Here is a 25,958-nt window from a genome sequence, read left to right on the forward strand (position 1 = left end):
CTTCCAGCCCTTTCCAAACTGCCATTCCCCTGAAATTTCAACCAAAAAACCTGAAAGAAATAAGTTAGATATAAAACTGATCTTGCAAGTTTCAAATGACCCATGGGCTGTGCAATAGCACCACCTTATGGCCATTTGTGTATTTTATGTATGCAAATCAAACTAGAATGAGAGATCTATGTATGTTTAGCCCTGTTTGCTTCAGTCTATACAAAGACTTCATTTTAAGATAGTTCTGCCTATGCAAATTACATTTAAATGCTAGATTGTAGGGGTTAACTAACACTGCTAAATTGACGACATTTTAAAACTCAGAAGGCATGCTGAGTTAGCCAGAAATTGACTGCATTCCTAAAGGGTACACAATGCAACAAAACAAGCTTTTCATAACTGTAGTTGCAAGGATTGCTTTTGCAGACAGAGGCAGTATGTGAAAAACACTTCCGCTAATGAGATAAAGATTGAAATATATTTTCATTTCAGTACACGTTCAGTTCAGTTCTCGGGTTTTGCTCATCTCAGTACACGCTTTTGTCCAGGTCTTGGCTGTGAAGCCAGTCTCCAAGTTTGCTCTCTTCTCGCTTCTGTCATGTTTGATTAATTGTTTTTTTAAGTTTTGTTCAATAAAAGAAAACCATCTTAAACTTTGTGCCAAGTGCTATCCCCTTGTCTGTTCAAATGCATAAATGGACCCTACATAGAATAAACCAGTTCAGTTTTTATATTAAAACTCGATGGACGGGATTTTATGGCCTCGCTCATCCTGAAACTGTAAAATCCCGCCCGAGGTCAACAAACCTTTCCATTATCCACCCCTTGCACACTCCAATTCCCATGGACGGCGAGATGGTAGAATTCCAGCCTATCTGTGTGTTGCAATGTTTCTGCCATGTAAAGATATCATAGACTATAGTTAGAATATCCCTGGTCTAGTGGATCCATTGTTGTGTGTTGATGGATCATAGTACCAAATGGCATCTTCCACAATAACCATGACTGCATCAAAACCCCAAATTTAATAAAATCATCTCGTACAATCAGAATCAAAAGAAAAGATATCAAGGCTGTTATCTAATCATAGAATCCTACAGTGCAGAAGGAAAACCATTCAGCCCATTGAATCTGCACTGACCACAATCCCACCCAAGCCCAATCCCCATAACCCCATGCATTTATCCTAGCTAGTCCCCTGACACTAAGAGGCAATTTAGCATAGCCAATCCACCTAACCCATACATCTTTGGAGGAACTGGAGCACCCAGAAGAAACCCATGCAGATACTGGGAGAATGTGCAGACTCCACCCAGACAGTGACCCAAACTGGGAATCGAACCCGGGTCCATGGTGCTGTGAGGCAGCAATGCTGACCACTATACCACCGGTGCCACCCGTGCCTCCCAGTTTCTCCATCTCCATCACATTTGTAATAACAACAGAAAATGCTGGAAAGATTCAGTAGGTCTGGCAGCATCTGGGGAGAGAGAAACAGATGTTTCAAATCTGTATGATTCTTCTTCAGACCCAAAGGAAGAGTTATATTTACTCGAAATGTTAATTCTGTTCCTCCCTCCGCAGATGCTGCCAGGCCTGCTGAGTCTTTCCAGCATTTTCTGTTTTTATGTCAGATTGCCAGCATCTGCAATATTTTGCTTTTATCCATCACATTTCCAGCCCAATCATCATCACATCAGTGCTTCCAGCCCCTTTTCTCAACTGAGAATTCCCCTCCACTGTGGTTGGTGTAATAAGTCTTTGGAGGCAGAAATCCCTTCACTAAAATCCCTTTATTTACAATTCGAGCAGTGGTACACAGAATGCTAGCAGTCCACTATCTACCTTTGGGAGTGCTAGAGGAACTGACACTCCCGGTTAAATACCAGGAAGAGATTCCCTGATTGGCCCATCAAATGACTCCTTAATCAGGGAGTACATATTCCAATAGGCCAGCGTCAATGGCCCCCTGATTGAAGGTATTACAATTGGCAGAACCTTTATCTGTGTTTGTCCTATTTCCCACGTGTTTGCTCTCACTCCTTTCCCTCCCTTCCACCCTAACATTTACAGATAATTCTGTCATTTCCATCATCTGTACCACGATGCAACTACTGACTACATCCTCTCCTCACTTTTTCCCTTCTGTATTCCCAAGGGATTGTTCCCTCCATCACAGCCTGGCTCACCTTTCCATCACCCCCCTTCCTAAAACATGTTCCTGAATCTCCTTGCTTCATACCATCCACAGCCCCCATACACTCTTTATAGGGTAAACAGCATTTTCGTTCAAGTGTACACTCTGCTCAAGATGCAGCCTCCTTTACAAAAGTAGATTGGGTCACTTTGTGAACATCTCCATTCAGCCTGGAAGTATAATGCTGAACTTTAGCTGGCCTGCAATTTTAATTTTCCATCCAACTCCCACACTGCCCTTTCTGTCCTTGGCTTCCCAGGCTGTTTCAATGAAACTCACAGACTCAAGGAATGGTGCCTTGACTGAGCACGTTACAACCCTCTGGACCCAACACTGAGTTCAGAAATTTCACATCGTAACCACAGTCCCCATTTTATTGGACAGTAGGCACAGTTCTGCTGTGGCTATTTCAGCTCCTCTGGATCATGATTTGTTCTTTTAATCATCATATTACCACACCATGTACCTTATGCCAACATTCCTTTTATCATTTAGTCACTCTTTACTTCCACCTTATCACATACTGCACCTCCTCCCCACTAACTTGGCCTGGCACGGTGGCACCATGATTAGCACAGCTGCCGCACAGGTACCCAGGTTCGATTCCCAGCTTGGGTCACTGTCTGCGTGGAGTTTGCATGTTCTCCCCATGTCTGCGTGGGTTTCCCCTGGGTGCTCCAGTTTCCTCCCACAGTCCAAAGATTTGCAGGTTAAGTGGACTGGCCATGCTAAACTGTCCCTCAGTGTCCAAAGATGGGTAGGTTAGGTAATTGGCCATGGTAAATTGCTTCTTAGTATCAACAGGACCAGTTAGGGTAAATGCATGGTGTTATGGGGACAGGGCCTGGGTGGGATTGTGGTTGGTGCAGAGGCCAAATGGCCTCCTTCTGCAATGTAGGATTCTACGATTCTACCACTGTCTGAACCTCATTACCTAGTTATAATGTGTAGCAACTCTAACCTTTTCATATTGTGATGGAGGGTTATTAAGTTTAAGTTTATTTACTAGGCTCACAAGTAGGTTTACATTAACACTGCAGTGAAGTTACAGTGAAAATTCTCTAGTCGCCACACGCTAGCGCCTATTCAGGTACACTGAGGGAGAATTTAGCAAGGCCAATGTACCTAGCCAGCATGTCTTATGGACTGTGGGAGGAAACTGGGAACCCGGAGGAAACAGAAATGCAGACACAAGGAGAATGTACAAACTCCACACAAACAGGGACCCTAGCCGGGAATCGAACGTGGGTCCCTGGCGCTTCAAGGCAGCAATGCTAACCATTATGCCACTGTGCCACCACATCTAAAATTAATCTAAATTAAAATGAATTTAAAATGTTAACTCTGTTTCTCTGTCCGATCTGTTAAGTACTTACAATTTTTTCTTAATTTCAGCAGTAATTTGCTTCTGTTTGTTAATCTCTCCATTCCTAGACAGGAAGGTGGTTGTGATCTACAACTCCATTCAGGGGTTAAGATAACAGATTATGCTGCTCCTTCCTTTGAGCGGGCTTCAAGGAAACATGTCTCCTGCTGGTTACAAGCTGAAGAGAGGCCATTCTGACTCATGGGCATGAGAAAACAGGCCCCTTTTGTATTAGTTTGAAAGAGACTGTGACCTGTGAATGTTGGATGTTGGCCTTTGGGATATTATATTATGTGAACGGCAAGATACAAACACAAGTTGGTGTGATATTCAACAAACTTGATTGTCTGGCTTGAATACCTGGCTTCAATGTCTGCCTTGCGTGACCTTCCTTTAAAAGAAATCCCCATTTTAACATTGCAACATTCAAAGACTGTAACTTGAGTTGGGAATGTGTTCTGCACACGAGAATAAATATTTGAGAGTATGGTTTAGTGGATTACAATGTAACACCTAATATCAGGATTTTGAGTATGTTTTACACAGGATGGTAAATGGATGGGACAATCGTAGAAGCACAACAGTGCAGAAGCAGGCCCATCGTGTCCGCATCGAAAATTACCCAGGTTTAGCATAAATATTTACTCCGCTAATCCCCCTAATCTTGGGACACTAAAGGGCAATTTAGCATGGCCAATCAACCTAAACTGCACATCTTTGGAGTGTGGGAGGAAACTGAAGCACCCAGAGAAAACCCCCATGGACACAGGGAGAATGTGCAGATTCTACATGGACCCCAGGCTGGAATTGAACGAGGGTCCCTGGCACTGTGAGGCAGAAGTGCTAACCACTGTGCCACCCACAATGATGTAGGACAGGTTGGGAGAATGTTATTCCAGGATAATCAGAGATTGGGATTTGTTCTATGAAGTTAAGTAAATAGTTGTGTAAAGCATATTAGGGAATTATACTTGCGCTGTGGAATAGAGAACAAAGGTTTAGGAGTATTTTCTATAACACATAACAGAAAGTTGTCAAACTGTCTATTGGGAATTTTACAAATTTGGAAGATTTTATTGGTTACAGAATCTCAATTTGCCAAAAGGGTCCAAGCTATTTGTGTCAGGTATCTGCACTGCCCGTTTAAGACAAAGATGAGAAGAAATTTCTTCTCAAAGGACTATTAATCTTTGGCATTTTCTTCCACAGAGAGAAGAGGGTCATTAGGGGCTGGGTCATTGAATATATTCATGCTGAATTGGATAGGTTTTTAATCAACAAGGGAGCCAAGGGTTATGTGGGAAGAGCACAAAAGTGGAGTTAAGACCAAAATCAGACCCACCATGACTACTCCCGGGTCAATGTGGTGGGCTCAAGTCAGAGGTGAGTGGGTGGAAGGGAAATAATGGAGAAGCCCTGGTCACCCACTCATAACGGCCAGGGAGTAGGTATTTGGCAGCAAGGACAGGGCAGGGTGGCTCTTAGCAGGTCCCCTAGCACCCTCTCCTTCCTCTGTTACTGTGCCCCTTAATCAGGCACTGATTTAATCATTTAATCAGCCAAGCACCCACTCGCCTGATTAAACGCACCCCCTATTCCAAACTCACCTCGACAAAGGGCATTAAATTCCATCTATTATTGTGGTTCACTGGTGTACTGGAAGAGACAATCCGTTATAAAGTCAGTGTCATAGAAGCTTGCATCATGGAAACAGCCCCTTCAGCCCAAATTGTCCAAGCAGCCCAGTTTTTACCACTAAGCTAGTCCCAATTTCCTGCATTTGGCCCAGATTCTTCAATACCCATCTTACCCATGTAACTGTCTAAATGCTTTTTAAAAGGCAAAATTGTTCCACCTCTTTTACTGCCTCTGGCAGCTTGTACACATTTATAAAGGTCCCAAATCCGTTATATAGAGGAATATGTTTGAAAAATGTGGCTAATATCCCATGGGTAGGCTGACTTGATCTTTCATAAGTTCCAGAGTCATGGATGCCCAATTAATATTGCAGAAGTTTTCAACATTGACTAACGAAGTGACGTATTCATAGAATCCCTACAGTGCAGAAACAGGCCATTCGGCCATTTGAGTCTGCACTGACAACAATCCCACCCAAGCGCTGTCCCTGTAACCCCATCCTGCTAATCTCTCTGACACTAAGGGTCAATTTAGCATGGTCAATCCATCAAATCTGCACATCCTTGGAGTGTGGGAGGAAGCCGGAGCACCCAGAGGAAACCCACACAGACACGGTGTGAACATGCAGACTCTGCATAGACAGTCACCCGAGGCCGGAATCAAACCTGGGTCCACAGCATTGTGAGGCAGCTGATAAAACCACTGTGCCACTGTCCTGTCACCTATGTTGCTAGCCATGGATATAGTTCTGTAGAGTCCAGCATCTGCATGAGGGAGAGGAGAGACTTTGGAAAGAGAGAGTAAAAAGTGCTCACCTTCTGTTTTCACGCTCAACTTCTTAGCCAGCAGTGCTTTGGCTTCTACTTCTAACTGAGTCGATACGGCTACAAAATTACAATGATCGATGGAATACGCATCATTCAAGAGGAAGTATGTTTTCAAGTTCAAGATGTGATCACCAGCCACAATCACACGGGCACTGGGCTTTGCAAAGGTGTCAATCCTCATGGCAAGTTCTTGGTAGAAACTAGCTATTTCTTCATAGCAATCTTCAATCGATCGATCCTCCTCTGGGGTGAAATCGTCCAGGACAATGATGACCTCAGCGTCCATGAAGGCCCTCCTGAGGTTATTCTGCACAGTTACTTGCAGCAGCTGAGGGTATGCCATATCTTCAACATCCAATTGTAAGTCTTCCAATATAGCTAAGGGGGTGTTGATGTCCAACAGGTGTAAACTGATAGCTCTATCTTGACCAAATAGTTCTCCGTTTACCAAGGTAGGGATGAGGTTCATACAGACACGGCTTGATGCTCTAAAATAAGAAGCAAATCAAGCAAGTTCCACCATTCAATCAAACAAACATGCAATTGTGCACACTCATAAAGGTAAAGTCGCTCTAGTCCCAGATGACCATAGGCTGCTCTCCCTTTTGAGAGGGAGGGCCGACTGGTGGTGATATAACCTGAAGATCATCACATCGCAGGTCAGAGCAAAGGTTGAGAAGGCAGAGTAAAGTTTTTTTTAAGTTTATTTATTAGTCACAAGTAGGCTTACATGAACACTGCAATGAAGTTACTGTGAAATACCCTGAGTGGTCACACTCCAGCCATCTATTCGGGTACACTGTGTGGCAACTAGGGGATTTTCACAATAATGTCAATGCAGTGTTAATGTAAGCCTACTTGTGACACTAATAAATAAATTTAAAATTAATGACCTTCCATTAGTATGTGAAAAGGTTAGAGATGCTACACATTATAAGCAGATAAAGAGATTCAGGCAGAGATAAAATCATAGGATCCTTCAGTGCAGAAAGAGGCCATTCGGCCCATGGGGTCTGCACCGACTACAATCCCACCCAACCTCTATCCCCAAAACCCCATGCATTTACCCTATTTAGTCCCCTTGACACTAAGGTACAATTTAGCATGCCAATCCACTTACCTGCATATCTTTGGACAGTGGGAGGAAATTGGAGTACCCGGGAGAAACCATGCATACATGGGGACAATGTTCAAACACCACGCAGACAGCGACCCAAGTCCAGAATTGAACGCTGGTGCTGTGAGGCAGCAGTGCTAACCACTGTGGCACCATACAGCCTGCGCAGGCAGGAATACTGCCTGTTCGGCTGTATACATGAAAATGGCCTCTTGAGCAACTCAGGGGCAGGGGGAACAAGTAAATGCAGCCCATACATGAGAGAAGTGTGTGGTACTGGTAGTATGATGTACTTGTAGACTTTGCTTCCAAAACACCAGAACAGCATTACAATATCGTCAAGATTCTAGAACGAAAGTGGCAGCTCAGAAATGTACTCACTGGTGTTATATAAGCTTTGCTGTTCCGTGCAGTGAATTTGATCTTAAACATCAATAACCCACAAACTTCAGAACATTGTTCCTGTCATTTTAAGATTGTTAAAGGATTACATGAGAAAATGGAGAAAACTGGTTTATAAGGCAGCCTCATGACAAATGGGTAGTGCCTCAACAACCTGTCCTGACTCCTCCACGCTGATGTGATAGTTAAGAAAGCCCACCAATGCTCCTACTTTCTCAGAAGGATAAGGAAATCCGGCATGTCATCTACGACTCAGACTAATTTTTACAGATGCACCACAGAAAACATCCTTTCTGGATGCATCACAGTTTGGTATGCCACAAGAAACTACAAAAGGTAGCCCAGTCCGTCACACAAACCAGCCTCCCATCCATTAACTCCGGCTACACTTCCTGCTGCCTTGATAAAGCAGCCAGTATAACCAAGGACCCCATGCACCCCGGACATACTCTCTTCCACCTTCTTCCATTGGGATGCAATACTCTTCAGTCTTTCCCAATACATGTGACAATAATAGATCAAATCAAATCGACACAAGGAGCTTCGACCCAGCGGTACAGGCGCTACCCATTTGGCACGAGGCCTCCTTAGAGAATGATAGTGATGTTGGTAAAACAAAATAGCTTCCACTTACCCACTAATCCAGATGGGCATTGGTTTAATCAGAGTCTTATAGAACATATCTTCTTCCTGTTCAATTTCGATGGCCCTCAGATTCTCCCTTGCAATCTTTAGCATGAGTGCAGTCATCATATCGTAAGTAAACCCATAATATTCCTAACATTGAAACAAACACAGCAATTGCCTTACGCCAGTTTCACTGCAGGAATAATTTATTGGCCTATTTCCCATTTTTCAGGTATTCACAATGTCTTTTTCCGATTGATAATGATTTTGTAATATCTCAGGCATACTGAATTTCTGAGGGTTTAATTCCGTTTGGCAATGAATACTGCCATTACAAGCTTGGAATGGAATGGGCCATCTTTGGCTGAGTGGTTAGCACTTTCATCCCCAGTCAGGGACACCAGACTTTGATAAGATGCTAAATCAAGCCCCTGTCTTCCTTCCCAAATGAACTTAAAGGATCCCATGACATTATAGGTGGTATGGCAGCACAGTAATTAGGATTGCTGCTTCACAGTGCCAGGGACCAGGGATCGATTCCAGCCTCGGGTGACTGCAGATTTTGCACATTCTCTCTTTGTCTGCATGGGTTTCCTTCAGGTGCTCCGGTTTCCATCCACATTCCAAAGATGTGCAGGTTAGGTTGATAGACCATGTTAAATTGCCCCTTAGTATCAGGGAGATTAACAGGGTAAATATGTGGGATTACGGGGATAGGTGCTGGGTGGGATTGTGATTAGATTTGATGGGCTGAATGGCCTCCTTCTACACTATAGGGACTCTATGATTCTATCTTACAGACATGCAACGGAATTATCTCTGTGTCCTGACCAATGGTGATCGGTGGCACAGTGGTTAGGGCTGCTGCCTCACAGCGCTAGGAACCTGTCTATGTCGTATCTGCATGGGTTTCCTCCGATGCTTCAGTTTCCTCCCACAGTCCAAAGATGTTTGGGTTAGGTGGATTGGCTATGTTAAATTGCCTCTAGGTGTCAGGGAGACTGGCTAGGGTAAATATGGGGGATTATGGGTGGGACTGTGGCCGGTGCAGACTCAATGGGCTGAATTACCTCCTTACGCACTGTAGGATTCTATGATCAATGATTAATATTACTAACACAGATTATCTGATCATTAGCACACAACTGCTAGTGAGACCTCCCTTTGTGTAAATTGGGTGCTAATTTTCTTGCAATAACACAGTCACTACAGTTCCAAAGCACTTAATTGTTGTAAAGTTATTTGGGATGCCATGAAGAATGTGCAAGGCACTATACAGATGCAAGTCTTTCTTTCAATGTTTTTCTGTTCAATGCTGTTAAAATAGCACACCAACGAATGTGATAAGAAAATGTTAAGCAATCCACTACGAGAAGAAGTGATGCCTCAGGACAATAAGAACTTTGTAGTAGAAGCATCCTTGCTACTTTAACCCCACAGACAAAGTAATTTTTTAAAAATTCATTCGTGGGTTATGGGCGTCGCTGGTTGGCCAGCATTTATTTCCCATCCCTGGTCACCCTTGAAACTGAGTGTCTCACTCAGTCATTTCAGAGGGCAGCTGAGAGTCAACCACATTGCTGTGGTTCTGGAGCCACATATAGGCTAGACCGGGTAAGCATAGCAGATTTCCTTCCCTAAAGGACAGCAGTGACCCGGTTGGGTTTTTCCGACAATGGTTTCATGGTAATCGGTAGATTCTTAATTCTGGACAGTTTTTGTTGAATTCAAATTCCACCATTTGCCATGGCAGGGTTCGAACCCAGGTCCCCAGAACATTAGCTGGGTTTCTGGATTCATAGCCTGGTGATAATACCACTAGGTCATCGCCCAATTGGTCTATGCTGATGTTAATGCTCCACACAAGCCTCTTCCCATCTTATTTCATTGAATCCCAAGCACCAGGGACCCAGATTCGATTCTGGGCTGGGGTCACTGCCTGTGGTGTTTGCACATTTTCCCTGTGTCTGCATGGGTTTCCTCTGGGTGCTCTGGTTTCCTCGCACAGTTCAAAAAATGTGCTGGTTAGGGTGCATTGGCCATGCTAAATTCTCCCTCAGTGTACTCAAACAGGTGCCGGAGTGTGGCAACTAGGGGATTTTCAAAGTAACTTAATTGCAGTGTTAATGTAAGCCTACTTGTAACACTAATAAACGAACTATAACTTCAAACTCTATCCTTTTATTCCTTCCTACTTAACGCACTTATCCAGTTTTTCCTTACACCCATGTATGCTACGCTCTTCAACATGCTAAATCAAATTCCACATATTTGAGTACAGATGTTCCTCTGAATTCCTTATTCAATTTATCAGTGATTATCTTAAATTTATGACCCATAGTTTTGCACCCTCGCACAAATAAAAACGTCTTCACCATACCTACCACATCAAAACTAGCGAAGAAGGTTCACCAGGACGTCGACTGGTCTCGAGAAGTTGGCTATGAGGAGAGGTTGAATAAACTAGGATTGTTTTCCCTGGAAAGACGGAGGCTGAGGGCAGACCTGATAGAGGTTTACAAAATTATGGGAGGCGTAAACTGGGTAGATCGTCAGAGGCTTTTTCTCAGGGCGCAAGTGTCAATTACAAGGGAGCACAGGTTCAAGGTGAGAGGGAAAAAGTCTAAGGGAGATGTACGGGGAAGTTTTTCACCCAGAGAGTGGTGGGTGCCTGGAACGTGCTGCCAGAGGAAATAGTGGAAGCAGGCACATTAGCAACATTTAAGAAGCATTTGAATGGATCCATGAATAGGGAGGGAATAGAGGGATACGGTCTGAGTATGCCTCACCATATCCCTCTAAATCCAAAGATGTGCAGGTTAGGTGGATTGGCCATGCTAAATTGCCCCTTAGTGTCAGGGGGATTAGCTAGGGTAAATGCAAGGAGTTATGGGGATAGGGCCTGGGTGGGATTGTGGTCGGTGCAGACTCAATGGGCCGAATGACCTCCTTCTGCCTAATAGGGATTCTATGATTCTATGAGTAAGGGCAAAGATTTTATTCAGTTTAGCTAAGGCATCAGGCTTGACACAGGCTTGGAGGGCCAAAGGGCCTGTTTCTGTGCTGTACACTGTTCTTGTTCTTTGAATGTGGCCTCTTTATATTCAGAAACATCTAAGACAAAAAAAAGGCAGTTCCCAGCACATTTTCATTGTGCAAATGGAATTGGGATGCCAGAACATTTATAACTCTTACCTTTGCATACTCCAAGAAATCATTGAATCCACCCAGCAGTAATCCCTTTCCGCCACGGTCCACAAGTTCTCGCCAGATAATCGGGGAATTATGATGCTCCCAGTTATTTGCTTTGCACACCGCTTGAAGCCATTTCTGGAGAAAGACAAGCATTAAGACAGGAAATACGTTTGCTATCCTGCCCTCCCGGAGCCAAAGATAATCATTTAAGGAGGAAATAGATACATTTCTAGACACATTGGGTGGAATTTTATGACCTCATCGTGCCTGGTTTGCGGGAAAATGTCATAAAATCAAGCATGATTTAGCAGGAATGGTGCCCATTTTTGCACCCATTCCCATTTTACCACACAAAAAAACTCGATATGATCTGGGCCCTACCCAAAACAGGCAAAACGTCAATTTACATTCTTTTGCATTCATTACAATGTCATTAGTGAGCTTCACTCCCAATCGTCCCAGCTCACCTGCCTTAACCATCTCGTTCACTGCAGCTGGATTGTTCAGGAAAACAACTCAAATATCCAAGTTGTTTCCAGGTGCTTGAGCAGAAAGCATAGTGAGGAGGTAAGTCTCAGCTTTTAAACTGCTCCGTGCTGTTCATGGGGGGGTTGTTTCATGGCGGCCATGTTACATTTTGTGTCGGAAGGGGACTGCATGTGTTCGGTGGGGGGGGGATGTTGCTGCTCACAGAGTCCAACCTTGGACTCTCAGCACGGACCTGGGTCAGAGCGCTGACCTTGGGTCTTAGCGCTGACTCTGGGTCCTAGTGCTGGCAGTAGCAAGCACTGTTGCTGGTGGGGGATGGGCTGGAAACTCTCTGAAGTGGCAGTGCTGCAGCCTCATAACTTGAAATGCAGCACTGTCTGTGGCTATTACTGCATGGGTTCTGGGTGTGTGTTTGTGAGTGGGGTGGGAATGGGGGGAGGTGTTTTGTTGACATTCTGGGGGCTGTGGAAGGGTATGGGGAGTCTGTGTTGCTGGGGGTGTATGGGGGGCTTAAGGGGAGAGTGTGTTGCTGGGGGCCTGTTGGGGGATATGGGGAGTGTTTGTTGCTGAGGGTCTGTGGTATATATGGGGACTGTGTATTACCGTAGGTCTGTGGAGGGGCATGGGGAGTGTGTATTGCTGGGGGGCTGTGTGGGAAGGGTATGGGGAGTGTTTTGCTGGGGGTGTGTTCCTGGGGATCTGTGGGGGGGGTATGGGGAGTATGTGTTGCTGGGGTCTGTGGGGGGGAGGGATATGAGGAGTGTGTGTTATTGGGGGTGTGTGTGTGGGAAGGTACGGAGAGCATGTATTGCTGTGGTTCCGTTTGGGAGGGTAAAATCATAGAATCATAGAACCCTACAGTGCAGAAAGAGGCCCTTTGGCCCATCGAGTCTGCATCGACCACAATCCCACCCAGGGCCTACCCCCATATCTCTACATATTTTACCCGCTAATCCCTCTAACCTATGCATCCCTAGACACTAAGGGGCAATTTTAGCATGGCCAATCAACCTAACCCGCACGTCTTTGGACTGTGGGAGGAAACCGGAGCACCCAGAGGAAACCCACGCAGACATGAGGAGAATGTGCAACATAAGGTTTCTTGATGCTTTGGCAACAAGAAAGCAATCTATGCCAAAATGTGGACTTCTGCTGATCAGAAAGAACATTATTTAAGGTGGCAGATTGTAATTGATTTAAAATATTGTCATGATTAGACTAACTTTTTGAATAATGAATGAAATTATACTGAGCTAATATTGGGCTGAACTATTGATAAAAAAGTCTATAATTGACTAACCTTTTGGCACGAAAGATGAGATCCTCTGAGAAAGCTCTGTGGTACTATGGTGCTATCAGGCACATCTGAGGTCTCTCCTTGGCTAAAGTTATTGTTTTGTCTTTTGTATATCGTGTTTGATTTTTTTCATATTTTAAGAAATCTAGTTTTAAATAAATTTTATTAGGCTTTTAAACTGAGTCATTTTACCTTTACAAAGATTTGCATTTTCCGTTATCCTTTAGACTTTCTGAAGAAATCTGGCCACCGAATCAAAATTCCCCATACCTTGATTGATATATGTTAATTACTTCTAATCAAATTTGAAACTATAACTGCTAGTGCATTTCTGAATTCTGTACTCTGATCTTAAAGACTGGATCAGGCTCTTGTAGCGCTACAGTCAATAAATCATCTTGAATCCCCTCCGTGGGCGGGATTTTCTGGCCACCCCATTGCTGAAAATTTCCACCCATGGTCAACGGACCTTGTGTGGTCCGCCCCCACCTGCCATGATTCCCACACGGAATGGAAAAATTTCACCCGTGGCTTTGTAGCCCTATTATTAATGATCTGGATGAGGGTATAGTTGGGTGGATTAGTAAATTTGCTGATGACACCAAAGTTGGAGGTGTGGTAGATTGTGAGGAAGGGTGTCATAGTCTGCAGGGAGACTTAGATAGGTTGCAGAGCTGGGCCGAGAGGTGGCGGATGGAATTTAATGCGGAGAAGTGTGAGGTAATTCACTTTGGTAGGAGCAACAGATGTGTCGAGTATAGGGCTAACGGGAGGACTTTGAATAGTGTGGATGAACAGAGGGATCTAGGTGTGTGTGTACATAGATCCCTGAAAGTTGGGAATCAAGTAGATAAGGTTGTCAAGAAGGCGTACGGTGTCTTGGCGTTTATTGGTAGGGGGATTGAATTTAGGAGTCGCAGTGTAATGTTGCAACTGTACACTACTCTAGTGCGGCCGCACTTGGAGTACTGTGTGCAGTTCTGGTCCCCGCATTACAAGAAGGATGTGGAGGCGTTGGAGAGGGTGCAGAGGAGGTTTACTAGGATGTTGCCTGGTATGGTGGGGAGGTCCTATGAGGAGAGACTGAGGGATTTAGGGTTGTTTTCGTTGGAAAGAAGGCGGCTAAGAGGGGATCTTATTGAAACATATAAGATGATTAGAGGTTTAGATAGGGTGGATAGTGATAGCCTTTTTCCTCAGATGGAGAAAGCTAGCACGAGGGGGCATGGCTTTAAATTAAGGGGGGGTAGCTACAGGACGGATGTCAGGGGTAGGTTCTTTACCCAGCGGGTGGTGAGGGATTGGAATGCCCTGCCTGCTGCAGTTGTAAATGCGTCTAGTTTGGGGGCGTTTAAGAGATCTCTGGATAGGTTTATGGACGAAAAGGGATTGGTATAGGCTAGTGGGTCATTGTTTTTGTAACTGGTCGGCGCAACATCGTGGGCCGAAGGGCCTGTTCTGCGCTGTAGTGTTCTATGTTCTATGTTCTATGTACTTGAGGGGAACAGTAGTTTTAACTACAACAGCAGATAAAATATCGTGACAGCCCCATAATGGTTGATTTTAACTTCTTTATTTGTAAAAAAAAAAGTTGTTTTTTTTCTACTTTCAGTAGCACACAATGACTGACCTGCCAATCCTCAGGTGTTTTGACAATTTTATGGACCTTGAAGTCTGGCACATTCTTCTGAAGATAATCTGCCAGAAGTTCCACCCTGGCGTAATAAGGACAGTTTGCTCTACCTGCAGAGCCAAAATAAATGAACAATCGTCACCAATCTGTAAGAACATCCCCAAAAGAGCAGGAAACGATCACTGCGCTGGTGGCTGTCTGTTTTTCGCAGATAAACCTCCCCAGCTCTTCATCTTGCTCAATATTCCACAAACTGTTTCTGAATCCATAAAATTGCTCCTTGAAATCCAGGTTATTTCCCTCCTCACACTTGCAGATGGAAAAATTAGATGCCACGTTTCCTAAATGAGTGGCCATACTTCACAAGTATTTATAAAATCATAGAATTCCTACAGTACAGAAGAAGGCCATTTGGCCCATCAAGCCTGCACCAACAACGATCCCACCTAGGCCCTATCCCCATAATTCTATGTAGCTAGTCCCCCTGACACTAAGGGCCAATTTAGCATGGCCAATCAACCTAACCCACAGCTCAAGTTTTCAACTTTTTAGGTGTCCAGATCACCAATACTGTGTCCTGGTACCCCATGCTGACACTATAGTTAAGAAAGCTCACCAACGCCTCTACTCTCTTAGGAGACTAAGGAAATTTGGCACGTAGGCTACAACTCTCACCAAGTTCCACAGATGCACCACAGAAAGTATTCTTTCTGGTTGTATCACAGCTTGGTATGGCTCCTGCTCTGCCCAAGACTGTAAGAAACTACAAAGCGTCGTGAATGAAGCCGAGTCCATTACTCAAACCAGCCTCCCATCCATTGACTCCATCTACACTTCCTGCTGCCTCGACAAAGCACCAGCAAAATTAAGAGACCCACACACCCCTGACATTCTCTCTTCCACCTTCTTCTGTCAGGAAAAAGATACAAAAGTCTGAGGTCACGTATCAACCGAATCAAGTACAGTTTCTTCCCTGTTGCCATCAGACTTTTGAATGGACCTACTTTGCATTAAATTGATCTTTCTCTACACCCTAGCTATGACTGTAATACTACATTCTGCACTCTCTCCTTTCCTTCCCTATGTACGGTATTGTAGATAAAATAATACCTCAGAGTCAAATTACAGTGGTTTTTATTTCAAAACTCTGGCGTTTATTCCACAGCTTTGGGAGAACTGGTTCCTCAAAATGGACTACCAGACTTCTCCTAGAACACAAACACAAATGGGCATTTATACATTATAAGCTCCAGCTGTAATCACGACTCAAAGTTCCAATTCCAGCCAGACCTCCAGGTCTTCCCTCCCTGATCATGATTTAGCTTCAGAGTTGACCAGAGATTACTATCCAGCAGGCAGCTGCAGTCATGACACATGCTTAATCCAGTCACGATTCAAAACCCTCTGCAGCAGTACCGGCATCTCTGTCTTTGAAGTTACTTGTGTGATCAAGGCTGCCCCAGCAGGACTCTGCCTGTATCACGAACTGCCATCAGCAGCTGTCAAAAGCTGGTATCATAAACTACCATCTGTGTAACGATGTCCAACTAAGACAAATAGGTAAAATTTGCAAAATCTACAAAATAACAGCCACATTAAACTATCTGTCTATATAAAAATGAGAGTTAAAGCATGTAAGACATGAACAAATAACTTATATTACTGCCAGGAGCAGTATAAGCTTGAGAAGATCAGTCATGATGAAGGGTTATGTTTGTGATATATTCTAGATACAAAATCCATTAACCCTTTCCCTGCTTCATATGGTATGCTTTGCCTGTATAGCGCACAAGAAACAATATTTTTGCATATACTAATATACATGACAATAATAAATCAAATCAAATCTTTGGAGTGTAGGAGCAACCACAGAACCCAGAGGAAACCCCCGGAGACACTGAGAGAATGTGGAAATTCCATACGGACAGTCACCTGAGGCCGGAATCGAACCCAGGTCCCTTGTGCTGTGAGGCAGCAATGCTAACAACTGTGCTGCCCATTTCATTAGTGCTAAGTGTCTTGGGTGATCTTGAGGATGTGAAAAGTGTTACAAAAATGCAAGTCTTTCTTTCTTTATCTTTGGCCAGATTTTAAATGGGATAGTCCTCTTCACTGGATCACACTTGCTAAAATACAGTTATCATAAGAGTCGTAGAGGTTTACAGTATGGAAACAGGCCCTTTGGCCCAACTTGTCCATGCCACATAAAATATAGTTGCATTGGAAGCATGCCTCCTCAGAATCCTGGCTCAACAGTCAGCTATTCATGAGTGATAGAACTCTTGCCTTGGAGTTGGACATTTGAGCCCCACTCCCAGTGTCTTGCGTATATATTCTGGCTGATACCTCAGTGCAGCACAGAAAGAATGCTGCAGTGTCGAACGTGCCACCTTTCTGACAATATATTAAATCAACATTAAATGACACATTAAAATTCTCTCACAGATGGATGTAAATCCATCTCCCCTCTCAGGCGTATACAAAGATAAGCAGGGGATTTCTCCTGTCATATCTAGCAAGTAGTTATCTCTTCACAAATACCACTAGGAAAACAACACATTATTCGGTCAGCTCACAGCACGAGACATCCGGGTTTGATTTCAGCCTTGGGTAACTGTGTGGAGTTTGCATGTTCTCCCCGTGACTGCGTGAGTTCTCTCGGGTTCTCAGGGTGGATTGGCCATGCTAAATTGTCCCTTGGGATGGGATGTTCCAGCCACACTCACCCCAAAACCAGAAAACCCTGCCCGAGGTCAACGGAGCTTTCCGTGGTTGGCACCACCCCCACTACAATTCCTGAAGTGGGCAGAGAGGAAAATTTCTCCTTTTAGCGTCAAAAATGTATCTGTTAGGGGTTTAGTGAGGTAAATTTGTGCGGTTACAGAGTTGGAGCCCGGGGGTGGATGCTCCGTAAGGGTGTCGATGCAGACTCAATGGGCTGAATGACCTCAGTCTGCATTAGCGATTCTACGATTCTTCATTTGCAGCAGTAAAATGGCACAGTGGTTCGCACTGCTGCCTCACAGCACCAGGGACCCAGGTTCAGTTCCTGGCTTATTCATGTCTGTGCAGAATCTGCACATTCTCCCCGTGTCCTCGTGGGTTTCTTCTGGATACCCCAGTTTCCTCCCACAGTCCGAAGGATATGCTGGTTAGGTACACTGGCCATGCTAAATTCTCCCTCAGTGTACCTGAACAGGTGCCAGAGTGTGGCGACTAGGGAATTTTTACAGTAACTTAATTACAGTGTTAACGTAAGCTACAAAAACAGAAAGTGCTGAAAAATCTCAGCAGGTCTGGCAACATCTGGTGGAAAAGAATAGACCTAGTTTCTTGTTGTCATCACCCTTAATCAGGTTGATCTGATGCTCAGCACAGAGGGCTTCTACCAAATTAACATACTGTTACTCGTCACAATTGCCTGCCAGGACGCACAAATGAGCCTGTCGTTTTGTCCAGAAATTTGACAGCTTCCCGGAGAGCACAACACAAGCCATAGTGGATGTATGCAGTTTTAAGCACTTCCTGAATTGCAGTATTAACATCCATGACACCGCCTGCAGTTATGCATTCCTCGGCCATCGTGCTGCTTCTTGTCCCGGAAAGGGCGGTTTGCTGCATGAGCCCGGAACCGCTCCACGGACAAGACGGCGGAGAGAGAATAGAGCCAACATTTCAAGTCTAAATGACCTTTCATCAGAGCTGAGAGCAAAGAGGGTCAGCAGAGATTTATCCTCTGAGGGTGGGTGATGGAATGGGACAAAGGGAATGTAAATGAGGATACAAAAGGCTGAGAAGGTGCTAAAATTGTCCACTAAATTATCAGAATGTGTGAATGGTAGAACAGAGGTACAGATTGTTAAAGGACTGCCTGAGGAAAGTGGCACTTGCCCTGAAAGTGGGGGTGAAGGGAACAAGGAGAGCTGAAATGGAGAAGTGGAGAACTGGAAGTGAGAAAGAGGGAAGATAAAATTGAAGAATGAGATGACAGGAAATGAAATAAAATAAATGGAAATGGGGTGAAGGGGGAGGGCAGAGTTTATGCTCTGAAGTTGTTGAACTCAATGTGCAGTCAGAAGGCTGTAAAGTACCCAATCGGAAGATAAGGTGCAGTTCCTCCACTTTGCGTTGGGGTCCGCTGGAACATTGCAAAAGGCCAAGGACAGACAGATGGACAGGAGAGCAGGGCAGTGTGTTGAAGTGGCAAGCAACAGGAAGGTCTAGGTCCTGCCTGCGGACAGACAGAAGGTGTTCAGCACAGTGACCACTCAGTCTGCGTTTGGTCTCTCTGATGTAGAGTAGACTATTGGGAGCAGTGAACGCAATAGAGCAGATTGAAGAAGGTGCACCCCTTCACCTGAAAGGGGTGTTTAGGACCAGGGACAGTAAGCAGGGAGGAGGTAAAGGGGCAGGAAGGATCTGAAGGGTCATCTAGACTCAAAACATTGACTCTATTCTCTCTCCACAGATGTTGTCAGACCTACTGAAAATCTAAGATTTTCCTGCATTTTCTGTTTTTGTTTCAGATTCTTGCATCCGCAGAATTTTGCCTTTATCTTAATGAAAGCCTACTTGTGACAATAATAAATTATATAGAAACCCTACAGTGCAGAAGGAGGCTATCTGACCCATCGAGCCTGCACTGACAATTCCACCCAGACCCTAACCCGTAACCCCACATATTTACCCCGCTAATCTTTCTAAACTACGATCCTGGGACGTTAAGTGAGAATTTAGTGTGGCCAATCCACCTAACCCGCACATCTTTGGACTGTGGGAGGAAACCAGGGCACCCGGAGGAAACCCACGCAGACACGGTGGGGGGGGGGGAACATGCAGACTGCACACAGACAGTGAACCAAGGCCAGAATCGAACCCAGGACCCTGGCACTGTGAGTGCTGACCGCTGTGCCATCCCAGACAGTGACTTAAGGCACGAATCAAGCCCGGGTCCCTGGCACTGTGAGTCAGCAGTGCTAACCACTGTGTCACCCCACTTTAAACTTTAAATTTAAACTTAAGTTTTTTTAAAAATTAACAAGTGAAACTTAATGCAAGTTAATTCCCTATTTTTAAACTGATCAATTATCCATTGATCATTGGTTGGGGAGCTGGGGCAGGACCCCATTAACCTCCCCCTTGGGTGTGGGGTCCTGAGGCCAATGGTCACTGCCCCCACCCCCTCTGTAAGATTAATAATGTTATTCTGCTACATTTCCCCAGTTATTAAATCTATAACCCGAGTAAAAAACTTCCCCTAATCGCCGGGGCTGCTGCTCCCTTTTCTGCTTTGACTCTTTTGCTTCATGTGAAGCCGCCCAGACCCACCTGCCACCACGAACTTGGCCATCTTGTTTGGGGCCGTTGCCAGGCAACAGGAGCGGCCGGACCCAGATGGCGGCTGCGCCCGCGCCGCCCGCCCCCTCTCTCTTCCCCCCGGCTGCAGCAGCCGCGGCCACAAGGTTCCGCCGCCGCTCGGGTTCCGCCCTCCTGCCACTTACAGTCATTGCCAGCTAAAGGTAGAACAAAATAATCAAATCCTCCTACAAAATCTCCAGGCATTTCTTTATTTGTTTACCAACATTGCACCTGGCTGTTTTAAAGGAGAAAGGACAGGTCAAATTAAGTCAGGAGACTTAATTTGATTGGAATATTGCTCTAGTCAAAGATGCTGATTTTCTGAACAAAAGCAAATTACTGCGGCTGGAATCAGAAGTCAAAGGAGAAAATGCTGGTGAAAGGGTCGTTTTACACGCGTTGACAAAGGGTCATCTGGACTCGAACGTCAGTTCTTTCCTCTCCTTCCAGATGCTGCCAGACCTGCCGAGATTTTCCAGCACTGTCTCTTTTGGACACCGATTTTCCAGCCATGCCCGTTCCAGAAAATCACACCCGTGGTCAACAGACCTTTGCATGGTCCGTCCCCCCACCCCCTGCCTGCTACAATTCCCATGGTGGACGGGGACAGGAAAACTCCCCTCAACCCTATTTCTGGCTTTCCAGGCTCGCCGTGCTGTACCGTCGAGTCTGAAGGTTTGATTTGATTTATTAGTGTCACATGTATTAATGTATACAGTGAAAAGTATTGTTTCTTGTGCGTTCTACAGACAAAGCTTACCGTTCATAGAGTACATAAAGGAGATGGAAAGGACAGGGTGTAGCGTTACAGTGATAGCTAGGGTGCAGAGAAAGATCAGCTTAATACGTGGTAGATCCATTTAGAAGTCTGACAGGGAAGAAGCTGTTCTTGAGTTGGTTGGTACGTGACCTCAGACTTTTGCATCTTTTTCCTGACAGAAAAAGGTGGAAGAGAGAGGTGCGTGAGGTCCTTGATTTTACTGACTGCTTTTCCAAGGCAGCGGAAAGTGTCAAAGGATGGGAGGTTGGTTTGCATTATGGACTGGGCTACATTCACAACACTCTGTGGTTTCTTGTGGTCTTGGTCAGAGCAGGAGCCATACCAAGCTGTGATACATCTGGAAAGGATGCTTTATATGTTCCATGCAGAGAAGGTGGGTCACACATATACACATCATCAATGATAATAGCTAAGGATTAGATTCAGATCGACCCCCAGGTTCCAGCCTTCCTGGAGACAATGATCAAACTAAATGGCATGTTAGTTAGACCATAGAATCCTACAGTGCAGAAGGAGGCCATTTGACCCTTCATGTCTGCACTGACCACAAGCCCACCCATGCCCTATCCAATCACCCCATGCATTTATCCTAGCCAGACCCCTGACACGATGGAGCAATTTAGCATGGCAGGCTCGAAGGGCTAGATGGCCTACTCCTGCTCCTATTTCTTATGTTCTTATGTTCTTAATCCACCTAACCTGCACAACTTTGGACTATGGACAGAAGCAGGAGCACCCAGAGGAAACTCACGCAGACACGGGAGAACATGCAAACCTCACACAGGCAGTGACCCGAGCCGGGAATCGAACCCGGGTCCCTGGCGCTGTGAGGCAGCAGTGCTAACCACTGTGCCACCGTGTCGCCCATGCCCTGTACATGTGGGAGTTGGTATAGCTCAGTTAGCTGGATGGCTGGTTTGTGATACAGGGTGATGCCAACAGCATAGGTTAAATTCCGTACCAGTTGAGGTGATCCATGAGCCTTCTCACCCTACCCCTCGCCTGAGGATCTGTGGCTAAATTCAGGGAACGCTTCCAAAATCCAGTAATTCTGAAAAAAGAAAACCTGCTTCTCGAAGTCTCCGAATATTCTTTGAGAAGCTGAAACATCTTGAAGGACCCCAAGAGTCCATGGATTCCAAGTTGAGAAACTGTGATGTTAAAGATCTCCTGGGAGATAGTGGGGGAGAGGTTCCGCTGGTGTTCTGATGAATATCAGACTTTTAAATAGTCCTTTCATTTATTTAGCTGATCCTTCACTACACCGTAGCTATGATTGTAACACTATATTCTGCATCTTCCTTTTGGGCAGCACAGTGATTAGCACTGCTGCCTCCCAGTGCCAGGGATCCGGGTTCAATTCCCGGCTTGGGTCACTGTCTGTGTGGAGTTTGCATGTTCTCCCTGTGTCTGCGTGGGCTTCTCCCGGGTGCTCCGGTTTCCTCCCACAGTCTAAAGATGTGTGGCTTAAATTGATTGGCCACGCTACATTGCCCCTTAATGTCAAAGGATTAGCAGGGTAAATGTGCGCAGTTACAGGAATAGAGCCTGAGTGGGATTGTGGTTGGTGCAGGTTCAATGGGCTGAATGGCCTTTTCCTGCATTGTAGGGATTCTATGTACTCTATGAACAGTATGCTTTGTCTGTATAGCGTGCAAGAAACAATGCTTTTCACTGTATCCCAATACATGTGATAATAGTAAATCAAATCAAGTTGAATATTTCACCCTCCAACACCATCACTGAAACAAATTAACCAATCATTGTGATCTTGACATTAAAGTTTAAAGTTTATTTATTATTGTCACAAGTAGGCTTACATTAACACTGCAATGAAGTTACTGTGAAAGTCCCCCAGTCACCACACTCTGACACCTGTTCGGGTATACTGAGGGAGAATTTAGCATGGCCAATGCACGTAACCAGCACGTCTTTGGAGGAAACTGGGGCACCCAGAGGAAACCCACGCAGACATGGGCAGAATGTGCAGACTCCGCACAGAAAATTACCCAAGCTGAGTATCGAACCCTGGCGCTGAGAGATAACAGTTCTAACCACTGTGTCGCCAAAAGAGAGAGAGTACACTTTAAACACTTCAGTGGATGTAAATGGCTTTGCAGCAGCCTGAGGTTGTGAAAGGTGCTATCGAAATGCAGTTGCTTCAATTCTTCAGTTTTCCTTTCACTTGGTAATGCTCTGGATGGCCATGAGGGGGAGCCCCAGGCCAGGCTTCTGGCTGCACCATATTGACTCAAACTGACCCTGGAATTAATAGTGACTCACTGAAATATCTGACAGCAAAGCACAGACTTCATACAGCACAACAGCAGCATAATTAAGGACCCCACACACCTCAGACATTCTCTCTTCCACCTTCTTCCTTCGGAAAAAAAGATACAAGAGCCTGAGGTCACGTACCAATTGACTCAAGAGCAGCTTCTTCCCTGCTGCTGTTTGAAAGGTTTAAAAGTGAGGTTTACTGTACTGTCTGGAGACAATACACATCTCTTTAAACTGTGATCAGTGCTCCTTCCACTCACATTATCAGCCACTTCAGGTCTTGAACAGCAGGTTAGGTGTAAGGATTCGCATTCTAATCAGTAATCTCTAAACTGTCTGTGCTTTATATGCTCTGTCTGAGGCCAGAACTCTCCATTCACCTGACGAAGGGACTAACCCGAAAGCTTGCGAGTATATTATCAAATAAATAGGTTGGACTAAAACCTGGTGTTGTCAGACTTTTCGCTGTTTAAAAGGACCCTGCCTCACATTAAGTTGTTCTTTCTCTGCACCCTAACCTTCTCTGCCTCTCGATCTCACTTTCTCCATATAACCTACCTCTCTGACTCAGCGTTTTGGTGGTCTCTCCTAGTATCTCCTTATGTGTTTTGGTTTTGGGTGGGGTTTTCCAATCTGGTCCGGGCCCACCCTGCTCTAAGCGAGAACATAGAATTTGGCGTTCTATCCAAAAGTCCATTTACTGTCAGCGGCACTGGACAACCCCAGCTACCAATGAGGATGGAGGTTTTCAGCTTTTTATAATCCCCCCGGCACGGTAGCACAGTGGTTAGCACTGCTACCTTACAGTGCCAGGGATCCAGGTTCGATTCTGGCCTTGGGTCGCTGTCTGTGTGGGGTTTACTCGTTCTCCCTTGTGTCTGTGTGGGTTTCCTCTGGGTGCTCCGGTTTCCTCCCACACTCCAAAGATGTGTGAGTTAGGTGGATTGGCCATGCTAAATTGCCCCTTTGTATCCAAAGATGTGCAGGTTAGGTGGATTGGCCAGGGTAAATTGCCCCTTAGTGTCCAAAGATGTGTAGGTTAGGTGGATTGGCCATGCTAAATTGTCCCTTAGTGTCCAAAGATGTGCAGGTTAGGTGGATTGACCAGGGTAAATTGCCCCTTAGTGTCCAAAGATGTGCAGGTTAGGTGGATTGACCATGCTAAATTGCCCCTTAGTGTCCAAAGATGTGCAGGTTAGGTGGACTGACCAGGGTAAATTGCCCCTTAACATAACATAACATAAGAAATAGGAGCAGGAGTAGGCCATCTAGCCCTTCGAGCCTGCCCCGCCATTCAATAAGATCATGGCTGATCTGTCCAAAGATGTGCAGGTTCGGTGGATTGGCCATGCTAAATTGTCCCATAGTGTCCAAAGATGTGCAGATTCGGTGGATTGGCCAGGGTAAATATGCGGATGGATGGTGAGTGAGCTCTCTAAAAAGTTGGTGCAGATTCGATAGGCGGAAAGGCTCCCTTCTGCACTGTGGGGATTCAATGGTTCTAGGGAACATTTCATTATATGGTGCTATAAAAATAGATGGTTGTTATATATTTAATTATCTCCCTGAGAGCTGAGAGGTTTCCTGTCATAACTTCCCAGTCAGACAGTGAGGAATTTCTGTTTCCTTTCAATAGGAGTGGTAATTCTCCCTCACAATTTCACACCAGCAGCGTGTGAGAGACTATCCTGATTGAAGCTTTGGATGTGTGAATGTAACACTGTGTGTAGTAATCAGCAGATCAGTAATTGACTTTAGAACAACTAAGCAAACTCCACAAGCAGCCAAACTTCTCTCGGGCCATCAGTTCAAATGTATGTTCACTATAACTTCTTGAACAAAAATGCTGCAGTGCTTTCTGCGACTGAGGTTGTACCTTAGCTGGCCTTGGAGAGGGTCCAGGGGAGGTTCACGAGAATGACCCCGGGAATGAAAATCTTGACAGATGATTTTGATTTGATTTGATATGATGTATTATTATCACATGTATTAGTATACAGTGAAAAGTATTTGTTTCTTGCGCGCTGTACAGACAAAGTATACCATACATAGGAAAGGAAAGGAGAGAGTGCAGAATGTAGTATTACAGCAAGGGTGTAGAGAAAGATCAGCTTAGTGCAAGGTAGGTCCATTCAAAAGCCTGATGGCAGCAGGGAAGAAGCTGTTCTTGAGTCAATTGGCACGTGACCTCAGACTTTTGTATCTTTTTCCCGATGGAAGAAGGTGGAAGAGAGAGTGTTTGGGGTGTGTGGGACCCTTAATTATGCTTTTCCAAGGTGGCGGGAAGTGTAGACAGTGTCAATGGGTGGGAGGCTGGTTTGCCTGATGGACTGGGCTTTGTTCACAACTCTTTGTAGATTCTTGATGTCTTGGCCAGTCTGAAGGAGCGTATGAGGACTCTGGGCCTGTAATCAATGGTGTTTAGAAGGATGAGGGGGCCTCTCATTGAAACTTACAGAATACTGAAAGGCCTGGATGGAAGACGTTTCCATTAGTAGAGTGGAGGCAGTGGCTTAGTGGTATTACCGTGAGACTATTAATCCAGAAACTCAGCTAATGCTCTGGGGACCCGAATTCGAATCCCGCCCACGGCAGATGGTGGAATTTGAATTCAATAAAAAATATCAGGAATTAAGAATCTACTGATGACCATGGAAACCATTGTCGGAAAAACCCATCTGGATCGCTGATGTCATTTAAGGAAGGAAATCTACCATCCTTACCTGGTCTGGCCTACATGTGACTCCAGTGCTACAGAAA

At 45.1% G+C, this 25,958-nt stretch overlaps 1 protein-coding gene across 3 annotated transcripts in view; it reads right to left on the bottom strand.

Moving 5' to 3' along the window:
* The window catches only part of mdh1b (malate dehydrogenase 1B, NAD (soluble)), a 40,147-nt gene extending 20,008 nt beyond the window's left edge, over window positions 1–20,139 (bottom strand). For all 3 annotated transcript variants that reach the window (XM_080198602.1, XM_080198603.1, XM_080198604.1), the window contains exons 1-5: window positions 20,108–20,139; window positions 14,777–14,889; window positions 11,361–11,495; window positions 8,173–8,315; window positions 6,008–6,507 (exon numbers count right to left, since the gene is read on the bottom strand). In XM_080198602.1, coding sequence (XP_080054728.1) covers window positions 6,008–6,507; window positions 8,173–8,315; window positions 11,361–11,495; window positions 14,777–14,889; window positions 20,108–20,129 — 913 coding nt within the window. In that variant the 5' untranslated portion in view covers window positions 20,130–20,139. The remainder of the gene's footprint in view (window positions 1–6,007; window positions 6,508–8,172; window positions 8,316–11,360; window positions 11,496–14,776; window positions 14,890–20,107) is intronic.
* Between the last annotated feature and the right edge of the window lie 5,819 nt (window positions 20,140–25,958).

The sequence above is a fragment of the Carcharhinus amblyrhynchos genome, chromosome 11 (genome assembly GCF_965287045.1).
Source record: "Carcharhinus amblyrhynchos chromosome 11, sCarAmb.v2.hapA, whole genome shotgun sequence".
In the NCBI taxonomy this organism is placed as follows: domain Eukaryota; kingdom Metazoa; phylum Chordata; class Chondrichthyes; order Carcharhiniformes; family Carcharhinidae; genus Carcharhinus; species Carcharhinus amblyrhynchos.